Raw genomic sequence first — 25,976 nt, 5'->3', positions numbered from 1 at the left:
CAGCTCGCTCCTTAGCTCTCTACCCAGCTCTCTCCACCCAGCTCTCTCCATAGCTCTCTACCCAGCTCTCTCCACCCAGCTCTCTCCACAGCGCTCTACCCAGCTCTCTCCACAGCCCTCTACCCAGCCCTTTCCCCAATACAGAACTGTACCAACCTGTAGACCTGAGCTGCATGCAGCTGGAATGGGAACTACGTGCAGTGGAAAGTGTTGCAGTAAATGCCAACAGGAGGTGAATCCAGCTGGCCAGGTCTCAGAGCAGGGCAGGAGGGGGAGTGGAGGGGGATGGTCCCGGGGCCCCGGGTCTGGAGATTAGGAATGTCAGACGTATGGAGGAAAACCTCACCCTGACAAGGCACTCTGGACACCGGAAGGATGTGACAACGCTAGAGCCATGCAATTAATCACTTTAAAGTATGACAGGGTTTAGGATGTGTCTCTTGTTTTGGAAACATGAAGCTGTGTAAAGGTAAACATTCTTGATGTTGTTTAGTAATGTCTACATTTGGATAAACACCAAGCCCAGTGAAGTGGGATCCTGTGGAAAGCAGGGCAGCTATCATAAGATCCCTATCCACTGAGCTCTCCTCGCTCTCACACCCTCCTTTCAGCACCCTGTCTTCACAGCCAGGGCCAACACACGCACGCACGCACGCACGCACACACAGGCTTTGCGGTCCCTTCTCCCCACCGGGGAATCTTATCTCTTTGTTCCCTGCTGTCCACAGGACCCCAGCTTATCTCAGCTACATTAAAGCCAGAGGCAGTAGCCCTAACACTGGGGTCATTGTTCTGGTGTGTGTGAGCACCCTCCCTCTCCCTTTTCCCAGCCTTCTCAGCTCTCCTTCCCACTAGACACATCTAGAAGCCTAGTACTGGCCATGGGTGGATTAGGCTAGACAGACCAAAAGCATAGCGACGCTTCAGTCTATGAACCTTCATCAGACTGAATCAGGCCTACAGGAGGAGATGCAGACTGGTCTGCTGTGTATAAAGGCAGACTAGATGCAAGGGCTACCCCCTCAGATTAGAGCCAGAGCCTAGGCCAGCCAGGAGCGCTGGTTGATCACGCAGTTATGTAAGGCAGCTGCTAACAGACAGAGGCTTTCATGTTCCATATGCATTAGGCATAAAGGAGGCMTTTTAAACACAGGAGTTTCAGTGTTTACATAACTGGGACATTTAATGGCCTTTCAGCAAGGCTCTGCTCTGGGAACTAGGCACATTGAATGTGCTGTTTAGGGGGTGTGTATAATAATGTGTATGTAAGGGTTAATACAGTACAGTAATTCTGGTGTATGCTCATTTAAAAGCAGTTTGCATAGTTTGTTAGTGTAGCCCCTAACACTGTCCTCTTTCCTGGTGTCAGCCGCAGCCGTGGCTCCACCACCCTGGAGAGAAGCATTTTAGGAGCTCCAGCTGTTCCCCTCTCTGCTGTATCGTGTGCCAACCCTGGTGCCCGTGGGCCTCGTTGGCCGTTGTGTTACTGCTCACATTGTTCCGTGGGCATTGTGTGTGACCCTGACAGGGAAGCAGCTGTGTTAGGTGAGCCTGCCAGAGCAGCCATGTTGGCAGGGAGAAGCAGCTCTGTAGGGGGCCTCCACCAGGGGCMCGCTTTGATGAGTGCCACACAGGATGGCCCCCTACATCCATCCATCCATTCTCTGGCTCTCTTCCTCCCTGACAGCCCCTATCGACCCTTATATCTGAATATGACACACTGCTGATGAAGGCAAGCTTCTCTTGACTGGCTGGCTGGCTGACTGACTGGCTGGCAGAAGGTTTTGGGGAAACAAACTTTATCATTTCATGAAGGGAGAGATGAGAGGAGTGAAAAAAGGCATTGCTGCCCTTCACAGAAACTGGGCATCGTTTTCCTGCCAGGCAGAGGACATGACCTCCCCTGCGAGGGAAGACGGTGAGTGAGAGATCCATGGTTACAGTGTCATACAGTGTAGTCAGGCATAGCAAGAGACAGGCTACTTTTCTGGTACAGAACTCCATGTCCAGTGGAAATGTTGGACTGATAAACCTCAGGGAGGTTGTGAAATATCCACTTTGCTACATGACACCACAATGGATTTGTGTGTATGAAAAGAAGATATGCTGTAGCCAGGTGTGTGGGTGTGTGCACGCCAGTGATTTAGTGAGTGTGTGCATGTATGTGTGTATAACCTGTGTGTGTTTAACCTTTGTGTCTTGACACGAGCAGTGGAAGTTGTGTGGAAACTGTGGGTCTGGGACCAGGAAGTGACTCAGTATTGACTTGGCTTACTTCCTGGCTGGGTTGCAGGACGCTGCTGCTCCTCTGTCACTCCTCTCAGGATGTTAACCCCTCCTCCCCTCCCCTCACCTCTCCTCTCCTGTTTCCCTCACTGCTTGCTGTCTGATGGCCTGGGCCATTATCTGAGTCCAGAGCATTACCTGGCCCAGCCCTGACGGACTGCCAAGCTGGAGGTTACATCACAGCTACTGGAGAGCATTGTTGAAGTGAGCTCACCTCAGACTGCCTGCTGAGAACCAAGGCTAGCAAGACGAGCAAGACAGTTCTGTCTTTTCTAGCAGATGCTTAGATGTCATTTTGCTCCTAATGCTGCTGGATAGAATTTCTGCAATAGTTAAATGATTACTGACAGTCAGTAACTATTCCACATCATCGACTAGAAAAGTTATTACAATGTTATTACAATGGCTATGTCAGTGCGGTTTTGATATATATTTTTCATTATCAATAGCCTACCCCTAATGGCACTCTGCCTACTTGTATTGCTGTATGGAGAAGAGTGGCATGCTATGCCTACTTGTATTGCTGTATGGAGAAGAGTGGCATGCTATGCCTACTTGTATTGCTGTATGGAGAAGAGTGGCATGCTATGCCTACTTGTATTGCTGTATGGAAAGAGTGGCATGCTATGCCTTCTTGTTATTGCTGTATGGAGAAGAGTGGCATGCTATGCCTACTTGTATTGCTGTATGGAGAAGAGTGGCATGCTATGCCTTCTTGTATTGACTGTATGGAGAAGAGTGGCATGCTATGCCTACTTGTATTGCTGTATGGAGAAGAGTGGCATGCTATGCCTTCTTGTATTGCTGTATGGAGAAGATGGCATGCTATGCCTACTTTGTATTGCTGTATGGAGAAGAGTGGCATGCTATGCCTTCTTGTATTGCTGTATGGAGAAGAGTGGCATGCTATGCCTTCTTTGTATTGCTGTATGGAGAAGAGTGGCATGCTATGTCCTCTTGTATTGCTGTATGGAGAAGAGTGCATGCTATGCCTCTTGTATTGCTGTATGGAGAAGAGTGCATGCTATGGCCTACTTTTATGTTGCTGTTATGGAAAAGCGAGTGCATGATATTCCTTCTTGTATTGCTGTATGGAGAAGAGTGGCATGCTATGCCTACTTGTATTGCTGTATGGAGAAGAGTGGCATGCTATATTGAATAGCCATTTGATTGTTTTTTCCTTCCGCTGTAATCAGCGCATTCCACTGTTTCACTGTTTCAGGGGATAAAGGTGTTTGAATGTGAGCTCTCTTCCTGAGCCAGTGTGTTTTCAATTCTCCTCCATCCTCCACGTTGACTGCTGACGTGAGCCACAGAAAGTAGTTCATGGGAGCAGGAGTGTGTGTGTGTGTGACTCATTGTAGCTTGGGTGGATTAAACAGCTGTGTTTCCCTCTCTCTCTCTCTGTGGTGATATTCAGCCTAATGTTAATTCCACACACACACACCCGTTCCATTCCTACACCACAGGCTTGCTGGCTCTGGCTATGATGACTGGAAAAAGGTAGCCATTACTCCGTGAGTCAGAGAAGGAGCTTTATACAGTACTGTATACAATATAAATTTATATTTATCAGATGGGGGCCAACCATAAATTAGTAGCACTTGTCCAGTAAATATGACAAACCGCATTGAACATAATCATAAATGTCCCCAAACCAAATGAGAAGGGGAAAGAAAGAGTAAACAACTGTTGAATGAATATTAAGACAGGGTCTTGATCAGCTGATGCCAATTTCAAAAAGTGTATATGAGTTATTGTGTGTATATTGTTGGTCGAGCCAGTAGATTATAAGTGTTCCAGCCATTGCGTTCTGGATATAGTGGATACTCACAAGCGTTTTTGTGTTTCTTCCTCGTCAGTTCCCGGAGTGTGGCTTCTTTGGCATGTATGACAAGATCCTGCTCTTCCGCCATGATCTGACCTCTGAGAACATCCTCCAGAGGCTGACGTCAGCAGAAGATATACATGAGGGAGATCTGATAGAGGTGGTGCTCTCTGGTGAGTAGTTCTGATCTGGGTTTAACCCTAACGGCTTTTATTAACTTTTTGACTTTAGGCTATATGTACTAATTTAGTACACAACATTTTCTGTAATTCAAACCTGTGTGTTGTACAGTGCTGTTTCACGCCTCTCTAAAGCTCACCTCCAGAGACACAGGTGGCTAGTTTCCCCTCTCTTTTCCTGTCACAGATGATTTCAGTTTCCTGCTGACTATTGAGTCTAACAAACACTGGCTCGTAAAGGCATTATTTTCTGTTCCATCTGTCTCCATTGGGAAGCACCTCACAGTCCCACCACCTGGACTGGACATCCCCTCCTCCCTCTCTCTCTCTCCGGGGTAGAACTAGAAGCATTGTCTGCATGGATCCAGACATGAAATAACTCTGCGACCGGATGGATCTGATCTGCTGGTGTTTAGCAGTGAGCCCCAGGCGAGTGTATCCAGGAGACCTCTGGTTTCCTCTGTCTCCTTCCCTCTGGTTTGAGAYGGTTGACAGGTTTCAGCCTCAGTGTTGCACCTGGATGGCTGTGTGAGGTCAGAGTTCACATCCACAAGCTCTACACCCACACTGCTTCCTCGTCTTAGCCTTGTAGTTGGTCTGCATATGCTGAGGAGATCTACATGTGTCAAACTGGTGCAATGCAAGCTCCGATATGCTTCGCTGTTCTAGTCTGGTACACTGAAAATAGGATTTTTAAAAATCATACTATTTATCCTTTCCTTAGTTGCTTCTAATTTACATGAATTAAATACTTTAAAGACACCATTGATTCYTATAAATTCTTTGAGACCTGTTGTTCTGTGGCTGTGAGAGACAAACAGCTCAGGGTTCTCTTGGCGCTGGACTATAAGGGCCTGGCTTGTTTTCTCTGCAGTAAGTGATTGTAGTGGACCCACTGAGTATAAACATGCTGGGCTGTGCATGGCGGCACTGGAAAGTGGACAGGCCATCCCTAACCAGGGGGTTGGACATGGAGAGAGGGCTGTTTGGTCCAAGAATCCCACTCACTGTTTGTTTCTCACTCAGCATCCCTCTTATTTGACAGGATATGGCATACAAAATGGATGTACATATTTGTTTTATAGCTCTTTTAGTCGCCGATGAATGTTAGACTATAACTTCTGAATTATGTCTGATGGACACTTGTGATGCCTGATTAGTCAAAAATGAAAACAAACAGACATCACATTGATGTCAGGCCTGCTGCTCGTGAAAAATCCTTTATTGGCTCAATCTTCTATAGTGTTTGATGCAAAACATCTCAACAACCATTTCATAAAGTTGAGGCCGTTAATAGGCTGTGCGTTTTTTTTCCTCGATGTGTTTGAAAAGCCCATGAATGCCTTCTTTCATGTCTTTTTGCCAGGGAGCTATTACCAGTGTGGTGGCATGTGACTTCCTTAAGTTCTTTTTACGCTTTGAAGTTCGACTCAAAATGTGCCCGAGTTCATTAGCAACTAAATTAATCTATATAGCTAGTTAATGAAAAATATATTATTCATATGGAGGTGCTGTGTGTCCATATGTATAATTTTAACATGGAAATCAACAGTGCTGCTTTTTAAGCTTGGACCTGCAGTAGAAAGTGAAGTCATAAGGTGATCTGTGGAGGCCTATCAAATCTGGTATGTCTACCCCACTATCGCCCATCTGTGTTCCTCGCCGCAGCCATCGGTTCTCCTCTCCCTTTCTTCCTGGTGTCTCTTTCTCTCTATTTTATCTTCCAAAGAATGTTCTCTCTTCCAGGTATTTGGGGATTGTCAGTAAAGTGAATTTTATTCCCTAAGTGGATAGATGTCACATTTGTTGTTCAGAGCTGCATCTCGTCATGGCAACAGCTACTGAGAATGTCCCTGGTGCATCCTTCATTGGATACTGGTATGTGAACTTGGTCTTATTGTAAAACTGGATCAGAGAAAACACCTACTGAAACACAAAAACACACAAATAGTTAGTGACATTACGCAGGGTTTTCCACCTAAATTCTGGCGTAAAAGATTATGATTCCCTTGTTGGTCAATGGGAAAACCACAACAGCATAAATGATTGCAAAAGAACTGTGAGAAAGAGATTTCTCTCTTTTCTCTCCGGTGCTGGGGGGGATGCAATCACACAGGTTTGGTAGTGAATAGCGATCTCTTATTCACATCTTGGATGAGTCACTCCTGTGAACTAACTGTCCCTTCCAAGAATGACCTCACTCATATCCCTCCAACACAAACCACAGCAGCAGATGGAGAAAAGTCCCCTGGGTAATGGCTGGGCCTACCTTGTTTCAGTCCAGATAGGAAACAAACCAAACCATACTATGAGCTCGCTGATTAAAGAGCATCATTATCATGGGATGTGGTCTTCTCTGGTCCTGTTCTGTTGAATGAGACTGTCTGTCTCAGTGGTCTTTAGTGTGCTCTGTAATGCCATACCACTCTGAAACAGGTGATGTTGTAGACAACCTTGTAGCCTGTTGTTAGTTTCTGCTGTACCGCCTCCTACTGTAAGTAGCTGTTATAGCACTGAGCTGTTAATGGGATGTTATACTACTGAGCTGTTAATGGGATGTTATAGCACTGAGCTGTTAATGGGATGTTATAGCACTGAGCTGTTAATGGGATGTTATAGCACTGAGCTGTTAATGGGATGTTATATGCACTGACTTGTTAAATGGGATGTTATAGCATGAGCTGTTAATACACTTGTCTAGTCACTGGATGTTATAGCACTTGAAGCTGTTAATGGGATGTTTTATAGCACTGAGCTGTTAATGGGATGTTATAGCACTGAGCTGTTAATGGGATGTTATAGCACTGAGCTGTTAATGGGATGTTATAGCACTGAGCCCTAGTGAGAGAAACCACGACCTCGGAACAGAACAGCTTTCCCCTCCAGCATCTCTTACTGTACATAACTGCATGTTCTACGTTACTTCCCAGGTCAGACTCTCTGATATGGATGCATTCACTCCATTATGTGAACAGTTTATTCCCTAGATCTGAGTTATAAGTTTGTTTTATGCACACAGACATACCAATAACACAAGTGCCGATGGTCCAGTAAATCATCTGACTATTACCGGCTGACAAAACACCATAAAATGCCTTTACATTACAGTGTACACTCGGGGCTCTTTTTTAACAAACTAACGCAGTGGTACATTTTTGAGCTAGCTGTAGCGTTATAGGTCCAGGGCTGTCGGAAATATTTTTGCTGTTTTGACTTCAGGAATTATGGGCGCAGTAGCTGGCAGTGGCGCGAAGAGGCTGGATTTGAATGAATAAACAAGTTGGAGGCTTGTCTCCTCACTGGCCAATCCGAACGTGCTCCATGGCTACATATGTGGTTGCTTCAAGTTGCGTATTTATGGTATTTTATGTACTGCGTTGTCATCAATTCCAGTGTAGTCCATAATAGCCTAGTTTGGTAAATAAAATAAATAAAAGCATACAGAAACAAAATAACAAAATGTAGGCCTATCCCATCTTTGCTAAATATGTTGAACATGTTTTCAGTCCACATTGTTCTAAGTAATTGCTTGGTTTCAATATGGAAATATATTGTTAAACATAGCATTTACACTGATATAGGGGCTAGCCTACTGTAAATTGCATTATGGTTGAGCCATGGATATGCCAAACATTGTCAATAAGCAAGATTAAATTCACTATTGATAAAGCCTAAAATGAGAGTGAAAAATTCTAATCGAAATGACTTGTTTAAAATAGGCTATGTCTAAATACAGTTACAGGCTCCATCATTTCTCCTTGTAGGCATATAATATTAAGGCAACGCAGACAATGGAGGGTTTTACGCACATCCAAACTTTTCACAGAAGCTGAAAAAGAGAATATGAAGAGAATGTCACAAATACAGTATAATGTTTAAAAAACGTAATGGAACCATCTTACAGATCACATTCACACTTCTCCAGAAACAGCAGACGGCTCCTAAATTCCATTGCATGCGAGCTGGTTTTTAATCAAATTAAACAAAAAATAAGCAATACATTTTTTTTAAACAACAATAAWATTTGTAAATAGCTTGGTCAGAAGACACAGCGGATTGCTGTTGAACCAGCCTTCGTTATGAATCAAATCAAATTTTATTGGTCACATACACATGGTTATCAGATGTTAATGCGAGTGTAGCGAAATGCTTGTGCTTCAAGTTCCAACAGTGCAGTAATATCTAACAAGTCATCTAACAATTCCACAACAACTACCTTCCTATAGGCCTAGAGTAAGGGCTCGGTTTTTAATCATATGAAATGGAAAACAAGTAATTGTTACAGGAAGATAAGTTCTAAATACAAGGGTCAACAGCATCATCTCATCTCTCTGTTAATGATGGGCATATGGACACATGTAGCCTACATGGAGGGTTTTTTACACACGTCCAAAACAGGAACTGGCTAAAAGAATGTACCGTAGGCCTACACAACACATAGATAAACAGGACATGTCCAGTCACTGCTTTGCTGCTCCCAAACTTGATCTTTTAATAAAGCTTTGGTGATTAAGATTTATTTCAAAGCAGTCTCACGAGCSAAAACCTTCATTGATAGGCTTGGCTACTTGGCGAACGCATTGGGCAGGACAAAAAAATAGCTTTCATTGAGGCAGGGTCTATACTTGGTTGATTTTTTTATTAAATGAGACCCAAATGAGAAAAAGCTTTTGTTTTTTATGTTTATAAATACGAGGGTTACAGGTACAAAAAACACATCTCTTGTTCCATGAGCTGTTTATTTTTTATATTTTTTATTTAACCTTTATTTAACTAGCTCAAGGGCACTGTGCGTCACGGCTGGATAGGTTGTGCTCCCGCTTACAAAATCCATGCAATTACCAACCATGTTACCGCTAAGACCTGCTTTTCGTTGTTCTTAACCTCTAATTCCTCCCAAACCCGGATCCGGGAGCACCCCCCACAGTAAAAAAGCTGACTAGCATAGCCTAGCATAGCGTCACAAGTAAATCAGCATTAAATATCATTAAATCACAAGTCCAAGACACCAGATGAAGATACACATCTTGTGAATCCAGCCATCATTTCTGATTTTTAAAATGTTTTACAGGGAAGACACAATATGTAAATCTATTAGCTAACCACGTTAGCAAAAGACACCAGTTTTTTTACTCAAGCAAGTGGTCCTTTGTCCAAAAGAATCGTTGCTTGGTTGTAAAACGTCGTCTTCAACTTCGGAATTAGCAGCTAACATTAGCTATGTGGCCACAACATGCCCAATGTTCAAAGCGCAATACTAAGGAAATTCCGAAAATAGCAATATACTCGCATAAACTGATATAACTCGGTTTAAAATAACTTCGTTATGATGTTTCTAACACCTATATCGAATTAAATTACAGACGGATATAGCTAAGGCCGATAACTGAGCGTTTCAAAATGCCATCCTGAGGTCTTGCTTTGCGCAATGACGAACGTCGAAAAGAGAGCTCCCTTCGTTCCTTGGCCTTTTATAAGCTCTGAGAACTACGTAGAAACTCCATTCCACTTCTCATTGGTTACTGACATCCAGGGGAAGGCGGGTGCAGTTCATGTCGACCCATAGGATACATACAGAGCTTTAAACTGATCTGAGAACAGCCTCGTTTTCAGACCTTCGCAGTTCCTGTCATGAATTTCGCTGCAGAAAGAGTTCTGGTTCAACCCACAGACATAATTCAAACGGTTTTAGAAACTAGAGATTGTTTTCTATCCAATAGTAATAATAATATGCATATTGTACGAGCAAGAATTGAGTACGAGGTAGTTTAATTTGGGAACGATAAATGTCCAAGTTGAAACAGCACCCCCTGTAGTGTCAAGAGGTTTTAAAGGACACACCTCAAATATTGCCACTCCGCAAGCGAGCTGATATTAGACAGGTAAATTGCTGAACCTGGTGAATGGGGTGGAAAACACAGAGCACCAGTTTTTACATGCTGAAATGGAAAACAAGTGTGTTTAGCACTTGTGCAGCTGTAGCGCCAACCGAAAATGGAGCCCTAAACCTCTTAACTATACTGACAATACAAGGCCACTCTAAAATGTGCAGTTTTGTTACACAATGCCACAGACGTCTCAAGTTTTGAGGGAGCATGCAATTGGCATGGCTGACTGCAGGAATGTCCACCAAAGTTGTTACCAGATAATTTAATGTTCATTTCTCTACCATAAGCCACCTCCAATGTCATTTTAGAGAATTTGGCAGTTGTCCAACCGGCCTCCACAGCCGCAGCCAAGTGTAACCATGCCAGCCCAGGCCCTCCACATCCAGCTTCTTCACCTGCGGGATCGTCTAGGGGGGGGGGGGGGGGGGGGGGGGGGGGTATTTCTGTCTGTAATAAAGCCCTTTTGTGGGGAAAACCTATTCTGATTGGCTGGGCCTGGCTCCCCATCCATGGCTGCACCCCTGCCCAGTCATGTTGAATCCATATATTAGGGCCTAATGAATGTATTTCAAGTGACTGATTTCCGTATATGAACTGTAACTCAGCAAAATCTTTTAAGTTGTTGCATGTTGCTTTTATATTTTAGTTTAGTTTAATTGTTATTTAATTTTTTTGTAATTTTCATTATTTGGTTTCAGGGTTATGGTGTTTGAAGTTTATTTGTTTTGCTTTAGTTTTGTTTGCCATGTTTTTGATTTTAAGTTGTGTCTGAATTGCAGCTTTAGCCACAGTAGAGGACTTCCAGATCCGGCCCCATGCCCTCTATGTCCACTCATACAAAGCCCCCACCTTCTGTGACTACTGTGGGGAGATGCTATGGGGCCTCGTCCGGCAGGGGCTCAAATGTGAAGGTAAGCACACACGCATACACACACACATCAAGCTCTCTCTCACATCAAGGCTGGGGTGCACTGTGAACCGAAAGCCAAGGTGTCAAATGTTTACCCGACTCGTACACTCATACACACACAAATAAAGCATGCCCTTCTCTTGGTCCAATCTGAGAGGTACATTAAGGCTGGTAGCGCCGTGCAGCAAGAAGCCTCAGTGGAGTGTGTGACTTCCTCCCATTACTAAAGAAGGTCTTTGAAGAGATGGCCGGCCTGGCCTGTTTGAATGGAGCTCAGTGTGCTGATGCCAAGCGTTGGACTCAGCCTTCAAAGGCTCTTTAGAAAGCATGTGCTGCTGCTCTACTCTAACCCTCTCTGATGGATCCAGCCTGTCCCTCAGTATAACACAAGCTGCCCCAGGGCCAGCCGGGACAGGAATGCAACAGGCGCTCCAATAGGATGAAAGATTTTGACTGGTATACCTAGTCAAATTGCAATTAAATATGGAATTGTGATTATTGGATCAGATCTATTTTATTCCCTGCTATGTCTTTGAAAAGCATTTGAAGCTTTCTATGATGAAGGATGAGATCAAATGACTGCATGTAGAGCCCTCATGTGGATGTTTAAGAGAATGAAGCTGGTGGGTAGAATCAAAGTAGTACTTTCCTACCGTATTCATTTACTTAGTTTCCTTCTTAAGACGTGTTAATATATCTCAAGATGTCATCACAAATATGTCTGAAGATGTCTCAAGATGGCTGGGTATGAAATGTTGCTGAGTATCAAGCCCAATGCTGACATCCAAAGTCTGTTTGTTACATACAGTCTTTGTTTTGAGTTTGACACAAATATTAATTTCCACAAAGTTTGCTGCTTCAGTGTCTTTAGATATTTTTGTCAGATGTTACTATGGAATACTGAAGTACAATTACAAGCATTTCATAAGTGTCAAAGGCTTTTATTGACAATTACATGAGGTTGATGCAGTCAATATTTGTAGTGTTGACCCTTCTTTTTCAAGACCTCTGCAAKCCGCCCTGGCMTGCTGTCAAATAACTTCTGGGCCACATTCTGACTGATGGCAGCCCATTCTTGCATAATCAATGCTTGGAGTTTGTCAGAATTTGTGTGTTTTTGTTTGTCCACCCGCCTCTTGAGGATTGCCCACAAGTTCTCAATGGGATTAAGGTCTGGGGAGTTTGCTGGCCATGGAGCCAAAATATCGATGTTTTGTTCCCCGAGCCACTTTTGCCTTATGGCAAGGTGCTCCATCATGCTGGAAAAGGCATTGTTCGTCACCAAACTGTTCCTGGATGGTTGGGAGAAGTTGCTCTCGGAGGATGTGTTGGTACCATTCTTTATTCATGGCTGTGTTCTCGGGAAAAAGTGTGAGTGAGCCCACTCCCTTGGCTGAGAAGCAACCCCACACATGAATGGTCTCAGGATGCTTTACTGTTGGCAWGACACAGGACTGATGGTAGCGCTCACCTTATCTTCTCCGGACAAGCTTTTTTCCGGATGCTCCAAAAAATCGGAAAGGGGATTCATCAGAGAAAATGAAAATTTTCCTGGAGAGAAGTGGCTTCTTTGCTGCCTTTCTTGACACCAGGCCATCCTCCAAAAGTCTTCGCCTCACTGTGCGTGCAGATGCACACCTGCCTGCTGCCATTCCTGAGCAAGCTCTGTACTGGTGGTGCCCCGATCCCGCAGCTGAATCACCTTTAGGAGACGGTCCTGGCGCTTGCTGGACTTTCTTGGGCGCCCTGAAGCCTTCTTCATAACAATTGAACCGCTCTCCTTGAAGTTATTTTTGTGCAAAGCAATGATGACGGCATGTGAATGACAGAGGAAGAACAATGATTCCAAGCACCATCCTCCTTTTGAAGCTTCCAGTCTGTTATTTGAACTCAATCAGCATGACAGAGTGATCTCCAGCCTTGTCCTCGTCAACACTCACACCTATGTTAACGAGAGAATCACTGGCATGATGCCAGCTGGTCCTTTTGTGGCAGGGCTGTAATGCAGTGCAAATGTTATTTTGGGATTCAGTTCCTTTGCATGGCAAAGAGGGACTTTGCAATTCATCTGATCACTCTTCAGAAACATTCTGGAGTATATGCAAATTGCCATCATACAATCTGAGGCAGCAGAGTTTGTGAAAATTAATATTTGTGTCATTCTCAAAACTTTTGGCCACGACTGTATAGCCTGTACTGTACAATATGTGTTTTGTTCTTCATGTGTAATTAGTGACCACTGTGTCCTGTGTACTTCCAGGATGTGGGCTGAACTACCACAAGCGCTGCGCCTTTAAGATCCCCAACAACTGCAGTGGGGTGAGGAAGAGACGTCTGTCCAATGTGTCCCTGCCGGGCCCTTCGCTCTCAGTCCCCCGGCCCCTCCCCGGTCCCACTGAACATGTGGTGGTAGTCCCGGAGGAGGTAAGACCTGTGCTTCCATTGGTGTAGAGAGATGTCCTGTGGTAAAGATATATTCTGCACAATACAAAGAGCTTTAAGACCCAGTGAAAGTGGCTATGTAAACACAATCCCTTATAAAGTTACACCCAAGCACAGTTCATTGCTTGCAAGGCGGCAACGTTGTCCGTCTACGCCCCTTGTGAAAGTACCGTAAGGTTTTTATCTACAGTACAGTTACTAACCAGTTCTAGCCACATACTTTCTCATAGGTTCCATGTGATTGGCTGAAAATTTTGTTCACTTTTGACGTAATCTAACTGTTATTCCGATTGAGACATATTTGTCAGTTTGCAATAAATGAACTACAAGGTCATGCCTTGTTGTTTCTTATCAATTGTCTGTTTGTCAGCCAAATCTATTGGACTATCTTGATGTGAAACACCACAAAGACACAGCAAATTGAATTTGATTAACTGGATCGTATGATGGCCTTCCCTAAGCGTATGAAACGTGTTTGATTGAGGCTAGCTGGATGGAATATTCTCCTTGGTGACGAACGCTTATGAAAGGTCCATGAAAATACAATTAGGCCAATTAAATTAAACCCTTGTAAATTCTAGCCCATGTTTGTGTATTTGGTCCTTTTTGGTCCCTCCATCCCTCATCTTCTTCTCTCTTTCGCTATCTCCTTCCTTTCCTGGTTTATTTTATCTCTCCCTCACTCCCACTGGCTACAAATCTCTCCATCCCTACATGCTGTGGTTACCACACTTGCTCCATCTGCCTCTCCCTCCCTCCTTTATTTCTTTCACTCCCTGCCTCCTTCCCATCTCTCCCTGCAACAGCGCTGCCACCAGGAGGCAGGGAAGAGGATCCTGTCGTGGAGTGGCCGGCCCATCTGGATGGAGAAGATGGTGCTGGGGCGAGTCAAAGTGCCTCACACCTTCGCCATCCACACCTACACTCGGCCAACCATCTGCCAGTACTGCAAACGCCTGCTCAAGGGCCTCTTCCGCCAGGGCATGCAGTGCAAAGGTGAGGTGCCACCTCCCTGTATGTCTCTATGTCCATATCTGCCTAGACCTCTTTACCTTTCTCCCTCTAGAGCTCCATGTTGTTATTAAATCCATGTTTTCTGTACTTTCTTTTCAGATTGTAAATTCAATTGCCATAAGCGGTGTGCATCAAAGGTACCAAGAGACTGCTTGGGCGAGGTTTCCTTCAATGGAGGTAATTTCTGCTGTTCTATTTTCACATTCCATGTTCATTTATCATGGTAAGATGTAACTGAGGGACATACTCATATTTGTGTGATCGTGTGTGTCCACAGAGCCTGCCAGCCCAGGGCCTGACTCTGACAGTACCATGGAGGTGGACAATAGTGATGTGGAGAGCACTAGAGGACTACTGGATGACTCTGACGAACCTTCAACCCCAGACGACAAGATGTTCTATATGGACTCTCCTTTTCTGGACCGCGAGAAGGACGAGGAGACCATCAAGACCATCAGGTATTATATAGCAAGACACCTTACATTACTGGGACATATTTGAGCTAACTTGGAGTTTGACTTATGTAATAGTTGTGTAAACATAGACCATATAGTTATCAAACAGGTCTGCGTCAATGGACCTTCTTCCTTGTCATTGTTGCTTCTGCTTGCTCTTCTCACGCTCAGGTCCGGGTTTCTGCTAAGCACTTTGTGACAAATGTTTTCATAAAAAGTGCTGTGTGTGTRTCCCCAGCCCATCCACCAGCAGCAACATCCCTCTGATGCGGGTGGTCCAGTCCATCAAACAGACCAAGAGGAGGAGCTCCACCATGGTGAGGGAGGGCTGGATGGTCCACTACACCAGCAGAGACAACCTGAGGAAGAGACACTACTGGAGGTTGGACACCAAGAGCCTCAGCCTGTTTCAGAACGACACTGGAGCCAAGTTCTATAAGGTGAGAGAGCAACACCACATATCATCTATTACCTGACAGAGGCAGAGGCATGGGCACCAGAGTGTGCATTTACATTGATGTCACAGAACAACGTAAACAGATCAGTAATTCTCTGAATCTATACACTGTCTAAAAGCAAATGGTTTCAACCAAACGCTGAATTGATCCTAAATAAATCGACCAGATTTTTTAACATATATATATATATATAAAAATGGGTTTTAATGTCTTGGTGTATGTGTATGTAATGGTGTGACTAAGACTGAGGGCTGCTGTGTCGCAACTGTAAACTACAGTGGGCCATTAATACACAGAGAAAATCCCCCAGCCTGCCTTCTGTGGTTTCACAGGCAGTACACTGACATTTCTCCATGGTCGCAGAGTGAAAGTTTTTTTCTAGAGCCACGTTGTCATCAGCAGTATTTGTATTTGAAAATGTTATGGGTTTTTGCTGGGGAAAATGCCTGAAAGGGACGTCCAACACATTTATACAATACATTGTAACAAGTTGCATCACTCATAACAGATATGCTCTTTCAAATGTCTTACCAAACCTTCACCATAAACTTTTGTTGTCAATTTCGAATACATTTGATTTATGCATTTTGACACTGATTTCCAAATGCTAGAACTCCAGCTTCAGAGAGTGTGTGACAGTTCCATGGTGACACCAGTGGCGTAGGCAGTCTTTACCATGCCACAGGATCTTAATAGCTGTGTAATTAGACACTTGGCACTAAGGCAGCCAGGCAGTCCTTGTTCCCTCTGTGTAAAGGCTTCCACATGTTCAGTACAGTCTTGCCACTGTGAGCCTGTCCCAGCCTCTGTACGGCCAGCCTCTGTACGGTGTGGGTGTGTTACTTTGACGCCTCCCCTGATTGTGGTGAGAGATGTGACGCAGTGGGATGGTGTTTATGGTGCTATGGTTTCTAACGACTTTTGTTTTGTGAGATGTAGCACATTCAGTGTGTGTGAGAGAGAGAAAGTGTGTGTATGTGTAGGTAGACACCTAATTGCCAGGCTGTCGTCTAATATTATTCTGTTTTAAAGCTCCACTCTCCGAGTGTTACGGCTGTGACGGACACACCCTCCATCTTCCCAGCAGTGAAACAGTGGAGAGGAAACCCCAGTCTTTTATACAGCTGGGATTGAGACGTTCAGGGTGTGTTTAGAGGCAGCTTTATATGGTCGTTTATTATAAACTTGCCACTTAGCATAGCACTCAGGAGACTAATTGAAGACTAGCTGTTCGCCAATGTGTTCTTTCTTATTCTCCCAAATCTCGTCATATGGGTCGTTCTGTTTTATTTGTTGCTAGTGTGTGCTCCATAGATTGAGCCAGTGGTCACATTAAGTTATCTACCGTAGCCTCTGAGTCTCTTGGGTGTTTTCCCCCACTGTCTCTCTCTCTCTTGTTCTCCTGTCGTGTGGCTGTCCTCTTCTCTCTCTACCTCCATTCATCTGATCAGCGGTGGTGGTTGTGTGTTGATATATCAGATGACTGCCATTTTCTACATTTGGAAATCATATAGGCTTCTCTTTTGAAGATGAGACCCCTGTACTTGTGGTTTCCAAAACCCTTTTATAGGGGTAAGGGGGCTTCACTCTGTCTCTASSYCCCCCSCCCCYCYSCCCCMCMCCCCCCCCCCCCCCSCACCGGGTTTTTGTTGTCCGATAGTCTGTGGAACAGTAGTCACCGTGTCTCGCGTCTCAGTGGCTGGCAGCGCGGCCTTGCTCAGATGGGGCTCTCGTGTCCTGCCTTGTAATCATGGGGCCTCTTCTCTTCAATGGGCCCAGGCCTGGTTCACGTGGGCCAGCCCTACTAACCACTTCATCTGATACTCTGTGGTGAGCCGCCCTCAGGGGACCCAGAGGAGACGGGGGGTGGGACAATGGGGGCGAGGCACTGCAGGGGCTCCTATTGGCTAGGGACTTCCTTCTTCTTCTTTGATTTGCATTTGACAGTGAGGCTGGAGGGAAAGAGGACTTTTAAAGTGTGCTCAAACTGCCCCTCGCGCCACTTCTGTAAGGGTCTGTCAGACAGAGGCTGTGCACTAGGCAGGGGCTGTGGATACACTACACTGTGGGAAGGGACTTGGTCTAACTCTGGGTTACTCTTTCTGGTACGCATGCTAAGCGGAAGAGCATTTTTCAGCGGTTACCTCTGAAATCTGCAAAGGATTTGGTGTCTGCTTCCATCTGATCTGACTTTCTGTCTTGCTAGTGATTGATTCAGTGACTTGTCTTTCTCAGTGTGACTGTTCACTAGGCTGTGGTATTTTCTATGTCTATCATGGTTGTATTTGTCTTCTGTGTCTCTCTCCCCAATCACTAACGGTGATGGCATGGCTCTCTTTGTTTGTGTCTGTTATGACCCTGGTGTCTCTCTCTCTCCCTCCTTCCCTCATGGCCCACAGGAGATCCCTCTCTCAGAGATCCTGCAGGTGGAACAGTCAAGCGACTTCAGCAGCCTAGCCCAGAGCAGCAACCCACACTGCTTTGAAATCATCACCTCCACCATGGTCTACTATGTAGGGGAGAACCACGGGGTCCACTACAACAGCCCCGCTTTGGCAGCTTCAGGCGTGGGCATGGAGGTGGCCCAGGGCTGGGAGAAGGCCATCCGGCAGGCCCTGATGCCTGCCACGCCCCAGCCCAGTGTGGCCACCGCAGCCGGGCAGAGCAAGGACCACAGTGAGTACAGTACCATTCTCTACTGTTAACATGGTAGACATCGCTTTAGGCTATGCGTGTATACATTAGTTATTTCTATTGGAAGTAGCATTGGCATATATTTGACATATTGTAGATAATGGCACTAGCACTGGAAAGGTGATATGAAATTTGATTATGTGAGTGATGGAAATAGTACTTTTTATGCACATAAAATGGCTAATCCCATATTGTGGTCATTTAGCTGTTTGATTTTTATATGTGTGCAGTGGGTCAAAAGAGTCCCCATTAAATGCTTGAATCCTGAGTTAAGGTCAAGTAAGGTGAGGTGATGTTCTGAAGTGATTAAGCAGTCAGTCTTGTTTTGAGATAACAACAATGGCATTTTACATTTTTGTCATTTAGCAGACGCTCTTATCCAGAGAGATTTACAGTAGTGAGTGCATTATTGTTTTCATACTGGTCCCCCATGGGATTCGAACCCACAACCCTGGCGTTGCAAGCACCATTCTCCACTAACTGAGCCACAAGGGAACATCACCAGAAATGACTACCTACAGACACAGCAGAGCCTTGAATTGAGAAGCCATGATTTACCTCTTCCCTCCTATGATGATAATGAATTTGATTATAATAATTATGATGATCTTACGGGCTATAGAGTCAAGGTGGCACATTCAACCTGTTGCTCACCTGTGGGCACATGGCGCGACACCTGAAACCTGACATAGATTCAGGGGATTATATGTGTGTGTTAAAATCCACSTTCCTCTTCCATCACATCCAATAAAGTAATGCACCTTAATCTAATAATGAAGATGGCCGAAATCAGATTAGTGGTATTTTTTTACCTTTAGGTTATTTAATAAACACACTTGTGGTTCAGTGCCCACAATCACCAGGGCAGGTTTTAACGTTTTAAAGTGCAGATGAGATGAGCGCCCCTGGAGGTCATTTAGCTGGCCATGAATTGTGGTGTAAATCAGATAGATGGTGAGGGTGATAATGCCAAACAGATGAGGCCCACCACTTTATTACCCCTCGCTATCCAACCACCCTGAAATAACAACAAGCTGCAGAGACTCAGCCTCGTGCCCAATAGTGCTATACTATGCTTCTTACTCAATGACAAATACAGGAGGACACACATTGTTGATCAGAAGATTAGTTTTCGTTCATTATTACTATTACTATGTTTTAATTTCTTTTATTTAACCTTTATTTAACTAAGCAAGTCTGTTTAGAACAAATTCTTATTTACAATGACGGCCTACACCGGCCAAACCCGGACGACGCTGGGCCAATTGTGTGCCGCACTATGGGACTCCCAATCACGGCCGGTTGTGATACAGCCTTGATTCAAACCAGGGTTTCTGTAGTGAYGCCTCAAGCACTGAGATGCAGTGCCTTAGACCGTTGCGCCACTGTGTGGTAAAACATGATTTTGAAACCCCATGACTGAATATTGGCCTCAGGGAGGCTCCCATAACACTTACAATGAAATGCAACACATAGTTATGCTGTTCAATAACACATATCCTTCCTAATCAATTTGAAAGGGTCATTATTGTATCTGCTGTGTGTAGTCCAAGCAGCTGTGATAGGCTTTAAGGACGTGAAAACGTGAGAAATGTATCTCTGTTTTTGATAAGTTAGGGATACATTGAGTACTTTCTGCATGTGTACTGTTTAAAGTGAAAACTTTTGTTTCCTSCACCAGAACAGGAGTTGTCTGTCAGCATATCTGTGTCGAACTGCCAGATAAAGGAGAATGTGGTGAGTATGGTAACTTTTACGTACGATCTTGCACAATTTCTCTGTATGTGCGTGTGTGCAGTCATACATTTTCCTCTTTTACTTCTGCATTCTTCATTGACCATTAAACATTGCATGTCAACTGTATGAAAAAAAWATATATATATTTAAAAAGACATTAAGGAAGTCACGGATACCCTTGTTATGGGAAATGGTGATATTCATGTGTGCTATACTTCTGCATTGAGTGAAAGTGACCCATTTGGCATCTCAAAGACCATACCAATACAACGGCATCTATTCAATTGATGATATAGCAGTGTAAACATATAGCAGTGTAAACCCACAGTTAAATGTGTATTAGCACTAGCATTACCCTTTACTAAGCGATGTAATAAACTTTAGTAATACTAAAGCGTTTTCCACTCTGTAGGACATCAGCTCGGTGTACCAGATCTTCTCTGACGAGGTTCTAGGATCTGGTCAGTTTGGGATTGTGTATGGAGGTATGTGCCTGGGTATCCATGTTTTGATTAATTGTATTCTCTCAACCCAAACCAAAACATATCTATCTTTATGATACTGTATATACATTACATGGCCAAAAGTATGTGGACACCTGCTCGTCGAACATCTCATTCCAAAATCATGGCCATTAATATGGAGTTAGTCCCCCTTTGCTGCTATAACAGCCTCCACTGTTCTGGGAAGGCTATCAATTAAACATTGCATTTGGGACATGCATCCATTCAGCCACAAGAGCATTAGTGAGGTCAGGCACTGATGTTGGGCGATTAGGCCTGGCTGACAGTCTGCGTTCCAATTCATCGCAAAGGTGTTCGATGGCGTTGAGGTCAGGGCTCTGTGCAGGCCAGTCAAGTTCTTCCACACCGATCTCAACAAACTATTTCTGTATGGACCTCGATTTGTGCACGGAGGCATTGTCATGCTGACACAGGAAAGGTACTTCCCAAAACTTTTGCCACAACGTTGGAAGCACAGAAAAGCCTACAATGTAATTGTATGCTGTAGCGTTAAGATTTCCCTTCACTGGAACTAAGTGGGCTAACCCGAACCATGAAAAACAGCCCTAGACTATTATCCCTCTTCTATCAAACTTTACAGTTGGCACTATGCATTCGGGCAGGTAGCGTTCTCCTGGCATCCGCCAAACCCAGATTCGTCCGTCGGACTGCCAGATGGTGAACCGTGATTCATCACTCCAGAGAGCGTGTTTCCACTGCTCCAGAGTCCAATGGCGGTGAGCTTTACACCACTCCAGCTGACACTTAGCATTGCACATGGTGATCTTAGGCTTGCGCTCAGCCATGGAAACCCATTTCATGAAGCTCCTGACAAACAGTTATTGTGCTGACGTTGCTTCCAGAGGCAGTTTGGAACTCAGTAATGAGTGGTGCAACTGAGGACAGACGATTTTTACGTGCTTCAGCACTCGGCGGTCCCGTTCTGTGAGCTTGTGTGGCCTACCACTTCGTGGATGAGCCGTTGTTGCTCCTAGACGTTTCCACTTCATAATAACAGCACTTACAGTTGACCGAGGCAGCTCTAGCAGGGCAGAAATTTGACAAACTGACTTGTTGAACAGGTGGCATCCTATGATGGTGCCACGTTTAAAGTCACTGAGCTGTTCAGTAATGCCATTTTATTGCCAGTGTTTGTCTATGGAGATTTTTGCATGGCTGTGTGCTTGATTTTTTTACACCTGTCAGCAATGGGTGTCCAAATACTTTTTTTATATATAGTGTATGTACACGGTTACACACTTATTTATTTCTGTTGGCAGGGAAACACAGAAAGACTGGAAGAGATGTTGCCATCAAGGTGATTGACAAAATGAGGTTCCCTACCAAGCAGGAGAGCCAACTGAGGAATGAAGTGGCCATTCTCCAGGTAACACATAGAACATGTTGTACCAGTCAGATGTATTATAGCCCGACTGTAGTAGGGATTGATTGAAGCTACCAAGAACCACATACCGGATTTTTAACACAGTCGTTAGCATTAGGAAAAAATAAAATGTCTTGCCCAAACCTAGCTCAATATCTAGGCGTCTGATTACAGCGTCCATAAAGAGAACATTAGACTTGACACCTTTCAGACTGAATGCGTTTGTAGGGCAAAAGTTTTAATTAAATGTGTAATTTATCGCTCTCACATGCCAATAGAGAACAAACGATGTGCTACCTTTCTGTAGCATTTCTGACACTGCTAATATATTTTCCGAATCTCCGATTTCTAAAACCGGGACCAGCAACTCGGTTGCAGCGCAACAGCAGCTAGCTAGTAGCAGCTGTAGCTCGCTAGCTAGCGAACACCAGTCGGATGAGAAGCAAGCTACAAGCAAAGGAAGCTAGCTAGCTAGGTATATTTAAACTAAATCAGAGCACAAACAAGTARGCTAGCAAACGTCCCCGCTGCTATAACCAGTTAGCTAGCCAACTAGCCAGTAGCTACAGGTACACGCCAACGAGACTGTAACATAGCTTTATAGATCGTAGACCATAACGCAATGTTGATAATATATCATAGCTAGCTACATTCTTCCATAAAGCAAAGCTGGCTGGCTAGCTAAGTAAAGTTTGTCAACATCAAACTTTTTGAACTTTGGTTAACTGCCACGCTACTCAGGCATGTTACTGTCAAACTGTCTGGCTAGCATCATGTGCAGCCAGATATCAGTTTCAGCACAAACAACTGCTAGCTAAGCTACATTTCCTCAACCAAGACCAGCCTCTCACAACACAAACTGTAGTTGATAAAACAAATGTTCTTGCTAGCTGTTGTATCTAAACCCAGCCAATGCACATGCAAGTAGCGCATCGGCTGTGCATTGTAGTAAGTGAACACAATTAGCTAGATCAACACACCAGACCGAGACGTCGCTGTCAGAGCATCCAGAACAAAGCTCTTACCTTATGATGCATTAATTCAGTACACTGCCTCCTTTGTCATCGATCAACATTTTTTCATGCCATTTTAATCAAAATTTGAGCTGACTGATCAACAGTGTCATGTTACTTTTCAGTATGTTACCAAAAATGTGAACCCAGTAAGCAAATTTACGTTTAAAATATGTATTTTTCAGACATTGAAGTTAGGTTAATTTTAGGTTCTGAATGAAAGGTGAATATATGTACCATTCAAAAGTTTTGACACACCTTTCATTCCAGTGTTTTTCTTTATTTTTACTATTTTCTACATTGTAGAATAATAGTGAAGACATCAAAACTATGAAATAACACACATGGAATCATTCTTCACAAAATAACACATATGGATTCTTCAAAGTAGCCACCATTTTCCTTGATGACAGCTTTGCACACTCTTGGCATTCTCTCAACCAGCTTCATGAGGAATGCTTTTCCAACAGTCTTGAAGGACATATGTAATTGGCAGTCACAGAGAGACAACTTGATTCTATGTTTAGCGGAGATCTTCTGTTTATAAAGTGATGAGGAAGGGCAACAAAATATCTAAAGACCCGGTTAGCTGTTCTATAAGTGGTCTGAGGCAGTCGGTAAATAACGAGTGTTTTCTAGTGCAACTGTAGTAATGATGGTTTTTGGAAACAGCTCGGAGATTTAACGATGTGCCTACGAAGGTTCTAACGATGAAGTTAGCCTTAAGATGCTTTTGGAAAACTGGGCCCTATTAAAATAATATATACAGTTGAAGTCGGACGTTTACATACACCTTAGCCAAATACATTTAAACTCAGTTTTTCACAATTCCTGACATTTAATCCAAGTAAAAATTCCTCGTCTTAAGTCAGTTAGGATCACCACTTTATTTTAAGAATCTGAAATGTCAGAATAATACTAGAGAGAATGATTTCTTTCAGCTTTTATTTCTTTCATCACATTCCCAGTGGGTCAGAAGTGTACATACACTCAATTAGTATTTGGTAGCATTGACTTGAAATTATTTAACTTTGGTCAAAGTTTTCAGGTAGCCTTTTACAAGCTTCCCACAATAAGTTGGGTGAATTTTGGCCCATTCCTCCTGACAGAGCTGGTGTAACTGAGTCATGTTTGTAGGCCTCCTTGCTCGCACACGCTTTTTCAGTTCTGTCCAACAATTGTCAATAGGATTGAGGTCAGGGCTTTGTGATGGCCACGCCAATACCTTGACTTTGTTGTCCTTAAGCCATTTTGCCACAGCTTTGGAAGTATGCATGCGGTCATTGTGGGCAGAAGACCCATTTGCGACCAAGCTTTAACTTCCTGCCTGATGTCTTGAGATGTTACTTCAATTTATCGACATAATTTTGATGCCATCTATTTTGTAAAGTGCACCAGTCCCTCCTGCAGCAAAGCACCCCCACAACATGATGCTGCCACCCCCATGCTTCACAGTTGGGATGGTGTTCTAAGGCTTAAAAACCTCCCTCTTTTTCCTCCAAACATAATGATGGTCATTATGGCCAAACAGTTCTATTTTCATCAGACCAGAGGACATTTCTCCAAAAAGTACGAGCTTTGTCCCCATGGGCAGTTGCAAACCGTAGTCTGGCTTTTTTATGGCGGTTTTGGAGCAGTGGCTTCTTCCTTGCTGAGCGGCCTTTCAGATTATGTGGATATAGGACTCGTTTTACTGTGGATATAGATACTTCTGTACCTGTTTCCTCCAGCATCTTCACAAGGTCCTTTGCTGTTGTTCTGGGATTGATTTGCACTTTTCACACCAAAGTACGTTCATCTCTAGGAGACAGAATGCGTCTCCTTCCTGAGTGGTTTGACGGGTGTGTGGTCCCATGGTATTTATACTTGCGTACTATTGTTTGTACAGATGAACGTGGTACCTTCAGGCGTTTGTAAATTGCTCCCGAGGATGAACCAGACTTGTGGAGGTATACCATTTTTTTCTGAGGTCTTGGCTGATTTGTTTTGATTTTCCCATGTAGTCAAGCAATGAGGCACTGAGTTTGAAGGTAGGCCTTGAAATACATCCACAGGTATACCTCCAATTGACTCAAATTATGTCAATTAGCCTATCAGAAGCTTCTAAAGCCATGACATAATTTTCTGGAATTTCCCAAGCTGTTTAAAGGCACAGTCAATTTAGTGTATCTGACCCACTGGAATTGTGATACAGTGAAATAATCTGTCTGTAAACAATTGTTGGAAAAATTACTTGTGTCATGCACAAAGTAGATGTCCTGACTGACTTGCCAAAACTATAGTTTGTTAACAAGAAATTTTGGAGTGATTGAAAAACGAGTTTTAATGACTAACCTAAGTGTATATAAACTTTCAACTTCAACTAATATATATATATACAGTGGGGAGAACAAGTATTTGATACACTGCCGATTTTGCAGGTTTTCCTACTTACAAAGCATGTAGAGGTCTGTAATTTTATCATAGGTACACTTCAACTATGAGAGACGGAATCTAAAACAAAATCCAGAAAATCACATTGTATGATTTTTAAGTATTAATTTGCATTTTATTGCATGACATAAGTATTTGTACATCAGAAAAGCAGAACTTAATATTTTGGTACAGAAACCTTTGTTGCAATTACAGAGATCATACGTTTCCTGTAGTTCTTGAATAGGTTTGCACACACTGCAGCAGGGATTTTGGCCCACTCCTCCTACAGATCTTCTCCAGATCCTTCAGGTTTCGGTGTGCGCTGGGCAATACGGAGTTTCAGCTCCTCCAAAGATTTTCTATTGGGTTCAGGTCTGGAGACTGGCTAGGCCACTCCAGGACCTTGAGATGCTTCTTACGGAGCCACTCCTTAGTTGCCATGGCTGTGTGCTTCGTGTCGTTGTCATGCTGGAAGACCCAGCCACGACCCATCTTCAATGCTCTTACTGAGGGAAGGAGGTTGTTGGCCAAGATCTCGCGATACATGGCCCCATCCATCCTCCCCTCAATACGGTGCAGTCGTCCTGTCCCCTTTGCAGAAAGCAATCCCACAAGAATGAAGTTTTCACCTCCATGCTTCACGGTTGGATGGTGTTCTTGGGGTTGTACTCTACTTCTTCTTCCCCAAACACGGCGAGTGGAGTTAGACCAAAAAGCTCTATTTTTGTCTCATCAGACCACATGACCTTCTCCCATTCCTCCTCTGGATC

General features: G+C 43.9%; 1 protein-coding gene across 2 annotated transcripts in view; it reads left to right on the top strand.

Moving 5' to 3' along the window:
* LOC111968832 (serine/threonine-protein kinase D3) overlaps window positions 1-25,976 on the top strand; it is a 76,015-nt gene that overhangs the window by 39,478 nt on the left and 10,561 nt on the right. For both annotated transcript variants that reach the window (XM_023994721.3, XM_070445215.1), the window contains 11 exons: window positions 4,149-4,287; window positions 10,961-11,092; window positions 13,352-13,515; window positions 14,340-14,529; window positions 14,647-14,724; window positions 14,825-15,005; window positions 15,241-15,442; window positions 17,860-18,136; window positions 19,836-19,891; window positions 20,304-20,376; window positions 21,675-21,781. In XM_023994721.3, the coding sequence (XP_023850489.1) occupies window positions 4,149-4,287; window positions 10,961-11,092; window positions 13,352-13,515; window positions 14,340-14,529; window positions 14,647-14,724; window positions 14,825-15,005; window positions 15,241-15,442; window positions 17,860-18,136; window positions 19,836-19,891; window positions 20,304-20,376; window positions 21,675-21,781 (1,599 nt within the window). The remainder of the gene's footprint in view (window positions 1-4,148; window positions 4,288-10,960; window positions 11,093-13,351; window positions 13,516-14,339; window positions 14,530-14,646; window positions 14,725-14,824; window positions 15,006-15,240; window positions 15,443-17,859; window positions 18,137-19,835; window positions 19,892-20,303; window positions 20,377-21,674; window positions 21,782-25,976) is intronic.

This window comes from Salvelinus sp. IW2-2015, linkage group LG9 (genome assembly GCF_002910315.2).
Source record: "Salvelinus sp. IW2-2015 linkage group LG9, ASM291031v2, whole genome shotgun sequence".
In the NCBI taxonomy this organism is placed as follows: Eukaryota; Metazoa; Chordata; class Actinopteri; order Salmoniformes; family Salmonidae; genus Salvelinus; species Salvelinus sp. IW2-2015.
This window is presented reverse-complemented; position numbering and strand designations above follow the sequence as displayed.